A 9,701-nucleotide genomic window follows, 5' to 3' on the forward strand; every position below is an offset into this window, starting at 1 on the left:
TATCTTCTCTTTTTTTGGTGGCTGAAAGCAAAACATGTTAATTTTGTGTTTGTTATCATAACTGATGGCTTAACCCATTAGTTTGTTTGGGCATTGACTTATACCTATTTTGTTTTATTGGCATTGTTGCCATTGTAATTAACTGTGAACTCTCATTGCATTTTGTCATGGTATGCTTTGTGCTAGAGAGAATGTGCTTTCAGTAATGTACATATTCTATTTTGGCATGCAACGGGAAAAAAATGGAGCAAATTTGACTCGGCATAACCTAACGATGCATCAAATACCAATGATTTGTGCGTAGAATGGTTTGCTAGATCTCTGTAGTCCTACATTCTTCTTTCTTCTCCCTAATTCTCCGTGAGAACGAATCTTAACCCTTGCTTGGTCTTTTTCTTCCTCCGGACTCTCACTTGGAAACAAGAGATGAAGACGTAGGCCTTCCTTAATAAAAGAGTCTTAATTCGCTAAAAAAAAGAGGCTTAATTTGCTATAAAAAAAAAGGCTTAATACAAAAAATATATATAACATCAATGTCACTTTTTAAGTTCATTTATCATCTAATAAAAGGTTCATTTATATAATTCTTTTAAGGAGTTAATATAACAGTGACATAGTGAAGAGATATAATTGGTTGTATGTGTAAAATCAATTTTTTTAAGTGTGAGTTTGAAAAAACTTTTATATTGTTGACAACAACATTGTTTTACACATGCATTTAGTCAAATCACAACATGATATCATTTTCTTGTATTAATTTATAAAATATCTATATATTGTGATTTAATTGAAAACATTGGTAAAAAGTTATATACCGTCGATATATACAAATTATCATAGTTAATATATGATGATGGTGAGGAGATGTTGCCTCAATTCATATTTAGAGAGCATCTAAGATATCAAAGTATATTTTACAAATGAATTTACATTTTCCTATCCACTAAGGATATTAGCAATATATTATTTTTTAAAGGAATATATTCTATTTTTTGGTACTTTTTTTAGGGACTATTTTTTGGTACTATTGAATTTCCTTTTAAATATAAAATTGAAGATCGCTAGGTTATAAAATTAAAACACCGTCTCTCTCAATTTATTTTTTAAAATTTAGATCCTATCATACATGTACTTTTTTAAGAATAGTATATTAGTATATTATAAAGTCTTCTTCTTATCCTCTAATGGTCTGATTTGTAAATATTAAATTAATTTATATTCCTGAAACATTTAAAAAAAAAAAAATGTTTGTTTATCATACGTCTCACTAGTGTCATTTTCCAAGATATACTCTCGAGGAAAACAAAACGCAAATCCACCTGTTTTCTTTTCTATGCCTTTCTGGAATATTTCTTTTCCTTTCCTCTTAAAACAATTATTTTCCTTCCCTTCCATTCCATCATTCTTCTCTCCACTTCAAAACACTAGTCTTCCCCTATCTTCTTCTACCTCTCTCTCTCTCTCTCTCATCACACTTTTCTTTCATGGTCCCTTCTTCTTTCTCTTGACTTTGTTTTTTTGTTTGCTAATTACACTTCCATGTCCTCTTCTTTTTCTTCTTAGCTTTCTCTCTCTCTCCAATCTTTTTTTTTTTTCCTAATTTTTTATCTTATTTTGTTCAAAAGCTATAGCACAAGGTTTTCTTCTCAGATAGAAGATATTATAGAGCTAGAGAGTTAACTAGCTTTCCAGATTCTTTCCAAGGGAAAGCCTAAAAAAGAAAACAAAGAGAACACAATATTGTGTTTGAGGACTTTGAACAAAAACAAAAGGATTGAACAGTTCCTTGCTTGTGAATATTGCACTTTAATTCCTTTTTTTAATCTGATTTTAATAAAGGAAAATAAAAAAGAAGCTCATCTTGTCTTTCATATATATTTTGTTATAACCATATATATATTATCAAGGTTAGTTCACCTTTTTCTAAAGAAGATGCCCTTGGAAGGGATTTTCATTGAACCAATTTCAACATCAACAACACCACCTGATCTTTCTCTTCAAATAAGTCCTCCAAGTACTTCTAATTCTTCTTTGATTTGCAATAACACAACTCAAACATCAAATTATGAACCTCATAATTCTTCAAGAACAACTTTGGCTCAAGCTCAAGCTCACACTGAACTCTCTCTAGGAAGAAATTTTAGTGTTAGTGGTGGTGCTCAAGAACAACCACAACAACATCAACAACCACATAACCCTTATTATCAAAACCAACAAGCTCATTTTCCTCACTTTCAACATCACAACTCTACAACAACTACAACAAGTACTACAACAAATTCTTCAAGTCACATGAATCACATAAATTATGGTGTTTCATTGCTTGATGTGTCATCAACATCATCAGAAGGGTTAAGACCAATCAAAGGAATTCCAGTTTATCACAACCGTTCATTCCCTTTTCTACCAGCCATGGAACATTCAAGAGAAAAAGATCCCAAGATGTGTTTATATCACCACATGCCTAATTCAACTCCGTCTCCTTCTTCGTCTTCATCTCCTCTTTCCCCCTACATAGCTGCAGGAGGTTTAGATCCCATGTCGTTTTTAAACTCCAGTGGCTCTGCGGCGGCTTATCGAGCCGCCGTAGCCACAAGGTTTAATAACGAACCTTTCAAATCTCATCAATATCCATTGCACCACCATCATCATCATCACTCACACTATGGTAGTGTTGGACTTGGAAGCTCAGAAGCATCCATGATGAGATCAAGGTTTTTGCCTAAATTACCGACAAAAAGAAGCATGAGAGCACCAAGAATGCGATGGACAAGTACTCTTCATGCTAGATTTGTTCATGCTGTTGAGCTTCTTGGTGGCCATGAAAGTAAACATTTTTCTCTTCCACTTTAATTTTCTTCTTTTAAATTTTCTGAGAGACAGTGATACTAATGACCATTTTACACCTGTATCAGATTTGATCTTCGTTTTTTGAGATTACAAAATATTTATCAAATTTTTTATAAAAGTAATTAAAAAATTTCTTAAATTGATATGGTCTTTCTTTTAATGAAAAAAAAAAAAAAAAAAGAGTGTTGTTTAGTACTTGTTACTTGTGAGAGTGAGACTAAACATTTAGTATTTTGTTTTATTGCTGTTGTTATCATATATGTTTGGTGTTATAGGTATTTGGCTAATGTAATTTAGATGGTGAATTTTAGGAGCAACACCAAAGTCAGTTTTGGAACTGATGGATGTGAAGGATCTCACATTAGCTCATGTAAAAAGCCATTTGCAGGTATGTATTGTATTGTATTGTATATGAAATTGGGCACAATAGCCAATGAAGAATTCAGAAGAAAGTGGTGCAGTGAATGAATGAATATGAATGTGTGGGAGTGGATAGTAGTAGTAATTAAGTAGTAAGCTAAGAAGGAGACTTTATCATCTGAGACGACCAGACATGACACAGTCTCTGATTATAGTCATAGAAAGAGAGAGAAAACTGACAACAACAAAAAAAAGTCATCATTTTCCAATAATGCAACAATCTCCAATTACAACCTTATTATCAAACATCAACCTCGTGATTAATGCAAATTTTATATATCTTATCTTATACAATACAAATAGGTTTTTTTTTTATATATATATATATATATTTTCATACTAATTTCTTTTTTGTTGAAATTGCGGAAGTATCTTTGTAATTAGTATAAAATGTTTGTTTTGTTTTGTGATTTGTTCTTCACAGATGTATCGAACTGTTAAGACAACTGACAAACCTGCAGCTTCTTCAGGTAATTCGTATTGCTCAATCTTCAACCATTTTTTTTCCCTTAATTAGTCTAATAATTACGGATCTATTAATTTCTTTTGTTTTTATAGAGAATGTCATCACTTGTGACTTGTGACTTACTACCTTATTCTTTTCAGACTTTTTTTTATATAATTTTTTTTACCGTAAGTAACTTTAAATTGTATATATATGTGAACACTTTTAAGGCTTTTGCATATATAACAAAAATTCCACCTTAATTACCTTGCTTTAATTTTTTATATATAAAATTATGAAGCTAGATGTGTGCATGCATGTACTTTACATGAATTAAATTATTTTTGGAGTGATTATAATAAATTAACTGTTGGATTAGGCCTTTCAGATGGATCTGGAGAAGATGATGTGCCACAAATTGGAAGCAATGGTGGAATTCGTCAATTTTCAGATCAAAGAGGGCTAACAGATAGACCAATACAGCAAGATATGGATTACTCATCCACCAACACTCTATGGAGTAATTCTTCAAGGTAACATTATTTTTCAATGTTTACTATTTTTCTAAATTTTGAAGTACATATGTTTTATGTGCTTATATAGATGTACATATTTAATTAATTTTTTGTCACCGACTTTGTTGATTTACTTTTGCTTTTGCATGGAGTATCTCTTATAAAAATCAATGCAAACCCACGTCCACAACACTCTTTTTTATGAAGAATAAAAAGGGTTCTTGTGGCAGCTTTTGCTTTAAACTTGTGTGTTTCATTTTCTTCTTTCTTTTCTTTCCTTTGTATATCTTTTGTACCTTAGTGATTTGGTGGATTGTTGAATTCATATAACAAAAGAATGCTACAAGACATAATCGAACGTTAATTAGTTAAGATAAAAGGAAAGCAACACAAAGCTTCATAATTTGCTTTTTTTTCTCTTCTCCCTTTGACTTGTGTGTATGTTTGTCTCCTAATATTACAAATTTCAAGGCTAATTATTTGATCATAACCCGAATATTGATATGGTTCTTGATTTCTGCACCTTTAGATTACATAAAACCCAAATGACTACTTAAGTCCTTCATATTTTGAAATATATACCACCCAATTTGTTTTTATAATATGTTTTTTTGGGTGCACAAATCAAGAAATAGTGGTCACTAAATACTATAAACAGATTTCAATTATAATGTTACACTTCATATTGGTTCACTCTAGTAAGTCCAAAATAGTTGATAATCTGGAGAAAAAAAATATAGTTAATTTAACATATAAATTTAGAAATGGTACATAAACAAAAATATATTTTTCATTATAAAGCCTAACACATTCTAATATGGAGCTCTAAAAAATAGTCTAGAGGTAAATGTGCACCCATGATAAACTAATCTTGATTTAATTTTCTGTCTTTGAGCTACTTTATGTAAAAATCTTACTTACAGTTAACTATTTTGATGTTGACACTCGACATTCTCTGCAATGATCTAAATTCATATGTCTAGTTCTACCTTTATAGTAATCAATATATTTTAAAAATTGAGAGGCATGTCTTTCTCTTATTAGGTAATTTCTTGATATAAATATATATATATTAAAACTTATAGAGTAACACCTAATAACAACTGTCTGTCATTTTTAGCCTAAAAAAATATTCTACTGTGTGTCATGATTAAAAAAAACATTACCTTAAGTAAACATGAAATATCTCCTTGTGACACAAACAAATTATCACTACAATTCTCATTAAGTAAACATTAGTGGTGGTGGAGGCTTACCATGCAAGGCTCATAATAGTAAGTTTGGAATTATATTCGAGTGTAATTGGCATTTTGGCATGTGACTTGCCTATCAATATATCATATACTTGAATCAGTGCTTACATGTATAGTTGTAATACATAGCCTTAGGATTGGTTTAAGTGGTACATTTTAATCCATTAAGAGCATCTCCAATTATTGGGAAAATAATATTCTACATTGGAAAAGTGATAAAGAATGAAAAAAGTTTATAAATTTTTGAGTGTGATCATACTTGAATTGGATCTAACAACTTTGTGAACTTGTGATAAACAATTTGTAGTCTAATTTGTTACAAGACATATATGTCTAGTGAAGTTTTACACACTGCCATCAACAAAACAGTTCATGCATGTTTGGTATACATAAAGAGTCCATTGAACTGATGCAATTTTTTTTCTCTTGGTTGTGTGTTTTCATCTTAATTAAATTATGATCAGTAGTAGAGAACCATGGCCACAAACAAGTCCAAACGACATAGATGGTTTCAGACCAACTATCTTCCAATCACAACCAATATCAGGAGGACATCAAATTCAGGTATAACTAATGAGTTTAATATATTTGTTATCATTAATTTGTTTATATCTGGATTTAATTTAGGCATAAATTATATTTTTAGTCCCTAAATTAATTTTAGGTTTCACTTTGGTCTCTTAATTTCTTTTCGTTTTATTTTGATCCTTTAAAGTACAAACGTTGACGATTTTGTCGCTTAAGTTTTTTTCGTTTTATTTTAGTCACTTAAGTTACAAATATTAGATAATTTTATCTTTAGGTTAAAAAAATTAGACATTTTAGTTTATCATTTCGGGGATCAAAATATCTTAAGGACTAAAACCAAAAAACTAAGAAACTAGCTTTAGGGGAAAAAATGAAACAAAACAAATTTAAGGGACCAAAATGAAATCTAAAATTAATATTAAGGGACTAAAAATATAATTTAGCCTTTAATAATGTACATTTTCAATTAAGTTTTTTTACACATACTATCAATTAATGAATTTCAATTCAGGTCGAATCGATTGAGAGTACTCGAGCTCGATCTTTGGTTGTGACTATTCGTAAACAAATTATTCTAGTTGAATTCCATATTATTATGACCATTTTCCTAAAAATCGTAAAGGTTAAGTACAAAAAAATATGCTTTCAATTATGTATACATATTGCTACATCATTTAACAAATATATCAAGTTATGTATTTTTAAATTTATTGAATGCTGTGACAACAGTAAAACCTATAAACTGTTTTACCATGATGTTGCATACAAATTAACTATATTTTTTTTTTTTCATATTATCTCATTTACTAATGATTGTTTCCATTACAGGAGTGTGATTCAAATCAGCTCAAGAACAATTTGTCAGGATCTAATTTAGAGTGTAAGAACCCAAGCTTGGAGTTCACATTAGGCATACCAGATTGGAATGGCAAAGGACAAGCTTAATTAATTTCCTTTGGTTCCCATATTAGTTGTCTCTATTACTTTTGCATTCATTTAATTATAATCCACAATATGACATAACATCGTCATGCAGAGGTGTATTAGATATATAATATATAAATTGGTGTGAAGGAGAAGATAAAAGCCCTACATAGTTCTACTAAGTTCCATAATTTCAGAAGTAATTTTCTGAGTTCATGAACAATTTTGTTTAGCTTTTTTCTTGTATTTATTTTTTATTTATTGGTGAGGAAGAGGTATTTATTTACAAGGAGAAGCTGATGTTGCTGCATATGTAGAGGAACAAGGAAGAAGAAATTACTAGTAAACTTTTATTTTAGTTTAACTAGTTCTCATTTTCCTCTTGCTCTATCAATTTCAATGTAACTCTTAATTAAAAGCATTTTGCAGCACCATATTCTTACTAGTTCTTATAGTTAAGAACTTGTTATTCATGAGTATCACATTAGAGCATCTTTATTGGGGTGAACTAAGTTACTTTTTGTGGGGTCAAGTTGTCAAGTAGGACTTAAGGAAATTATAGTTGATTTAAGTAGTTTTTACTTTAATGGTGATTGCTTATAAAGAACTCAAACTTGACCCCACATGTTTATATTTTTTTTATTTGTAATTAGTTTTGATTCCGAATTAATATTAATATAAATATTTTAATTAAAATTTAAAAAATATTAATTATTGAAGTTGTAGAAAAATTATTTCAATCATTTTTACCAAAACAAGTTGTAAATAATGATAAATATATAATATTAAAATTAAAAATGATACGAAGTATACAACAATAATACATAAAAACTACGTTTTTATTGAAATTCAAAATAATACATAACAAAAAGCAAAAAATTTCATTTTAACCGAAATATAAAATAAGACAAATTAATTTTCATTATTCTCATGACCAAATCGCTCCCAAATATGCTCCACCAAATCTGCTTGAAGTTGACGGTGGTTTTGCCATTCATGAACATGTGTTATCCTTTCAAACAATGTTGTCAAATTGGGATCAGGACCAGAAGATATTTTAGTTGTCAAATCATTATCAACGTGGTCGTAGTCAAAATTACCAGCATATATGTCTCTCTCATCTTCAACAATCATGTTATGCAATATGATGGATGCTAACATTATGTTTTTCATTGTATTCACATGCCAAGCGTGTGTTGGATCACGTACAATTGTGAATCAAGCTTGGAGCACCCCGAATGCCCGCTCAACATCTTTTCGTGCTGATTCTTGTCGTTGGGCAAATAACTTTCTCTTTTCTCCTTGCGGCATAGGAATAGTCTTAACAAATGTTGCCCACTCCAGATAAATGCCATCTGTCAGGTAGTACCCCATATGATAAGTAGTTCAATTCACTATGCATTGCACTCTGGGAGCTTGACCATTCAAAACATCATAAAACACATCAGACGTGTTTAGCACATTAATGGCGTTGTTAGAACCCGTTGTGCCAAAAAATACATGCCAAATCCACAAGTCTTGAGATGCCACAACTTCAATCATGATTGTCGGTTTACCATGATCACCTCTGGAAAATTGACCTTTCCATGCGACAAGACATTTTTTTTCCATTCCCAATGCATACAATCTATTGAACCCAACATACCTGGAAAGTCGCGTACCTCACCAATTTGCAATAGACGTGCAATGTCTTCATTGTTTGGCCTTCTCATGTACTGATCACCAACAATCGTGCACTCGCCCATTACAAACCTGTCTAAGCATTCCAATGTAGTGCTTTTTCACCGATACGTACATAGTCATCGACACTGTCAGCTGGTGATCCATATGCTAGTATACGAAGAGCAGCAGTGCACTTCTGCAATGGTGAAAGTCCCTTTCTACCCACTGCACCAATCCTTCTTTGAAAGTACTCATCATGATTACCAAGGGCTTCATCGATGCGAAGGAACACATGTCTTCGCATACGGAACCTTCGTCGAAATTGAGCCTCTGTGTATACAGGATTTTCAGAGAAGTAGTCATTAAACAATTGGTTATGCCCTTCTTCACGACTTCGATCTATGAGTGTTCTTCTTTTTCTTTGCTTACTTGTATTGTTGGCTTGTTGTTGTGCTTCATGTACTAACATTATCACCTCCTCCTCATTGTTGTCGTTGAGGCAATCGTCTATGACTTCATTCCAAATATTATCCCATTCAATGTTTGGATCCATCGAAGATAGGAGAATAAAATGGGAGAAGTTGTGAGTTTTAGGAGGATGGAAGAACATATGTATAAAATTATGAGGCAGTAACTATACTAATTTATAGGAAGATAGATATCATGGAAATTATTATCGTTGTTTTTTAAATAAAAAAATAGGCAGTGCCAATTTATTACCGTTGCACTCTTTTAGCTTCAATATTTAAATAATAAAAAGGACAATAGTTGGTACAAAGTAGAATTAGTTGTCGTATCTTCCATAGTTGCCGTGAGCTAAGTTTTACTTCACCCACTTGCCATGTCATAAGTACTGCAATGCTAGTTCTTTATCGTTGTCGTTATCTATAAGCAATTTAAGTGTTACCAACCAGCGCTAATGTTGCTCTTAAAATGAGATACTCGCAACATGGATGCGACATATGAAATTGGTTCTTGTTTGTGATAAAAATAATTTAAAAATACCGCATGAAATTCGTTATAAGATTTTTTTTTATTTGAACAGCTAAAAACATGTATATTCATATAAATAATGGAATAAGTACAAATAGTACTTAACCCGAC

At 31.0% G+C, this 9,701-nt stretch overlaps 1 protein-coding gene and 1 pseudogene across 3 annotated transcripts; one reads left to right on the top strand and one right to left on the bottom strand.

Annotated features, from left to right (window-relative positions):
* The first annotated feature begins 1,309 nt into the window (after positions 1-1,309).
* LOC11406110 (transcription repressor KAN1) lies at positions 1,310-7,414 on the top strand. 3 transcript variants are annotated; one of them, XM_024778216.2, is made up of 6 exons: positions 1,310-2,827; positions 3,162-3,238; positions 3,695-3,740; positions 4,095-4,248; positions 5,951-6,047; positions 6,840-7,414. In XM_024778216.2, the coding sequence occupies exons 1-6, from the start codon at positions 1,933-1,935 to the stop codon at positions 6,954-6,956; spliced, it is 1,386 nt and encodes a 461-aa protein (XP_024633984.1). In that variant the 5' UTR covers positions 1,310-1,932; the 3' UTR covers positions 6,957-7,414. The 3 variants fall into 3 exon arrangements, with proteins under 3 accessions (XP_024633984.1, XP_024633985.1, XP_003600664.2); XM_024778217.2 differs by having other exon boundaries at positions 4,104-4,248; positions 5,948-6,047; XM_003600616.4 differs by having other exon boundaries at positions 1,312-2,827; positions 5,948-6,047.
* Positions 7,415-8,473: 1,059 nt separating this feature from the next.
* On the bottom strand, positions 8,474-9,165 carry LOC112420202 (uncharacterized; annotated as a pseudogene).
* Positions 9,166-9,701: the final 536 nt, after the last annotated feature.

This window comes from Medicago truncatula, chromosome 3 (assembly GCF_003473485.1).
Source record: "Medicago truncatula cultivar Jemalong A17 chromosome 3, MtrunA17r5.0-ANR, whole genome shotgun sequence".
Taxonomy (NCBI): Eukaryota; Viridiplantae; Streptophyta; class Magnoliopsida; order Fabales; family Fabaceae; genus Medicago; species Medicago truncatula.

Coding starts and splice junctions, on each gene's coding strand:
- LOC11406110 (XM_003600616.4), top strand. CDS start 1,933: ATGCCCTTGGAAGGGATTTTCATTGAACCAATTTCAACATCAACAACA. Junction 2,828..3,161: donor GCTTCTTGGTGGCCATGAAA/GTAAACATTTTT, acceptor GGTGAATTTTAG/GAGCAACACCAAAGTCAGTT. Junction 4,249..5,947: donor CTATGGAGTAATTCTTCAAG/GTAACATTATTT, acceptor AATTATGATCAG/TAGTAGAGAACCATGGCCAC.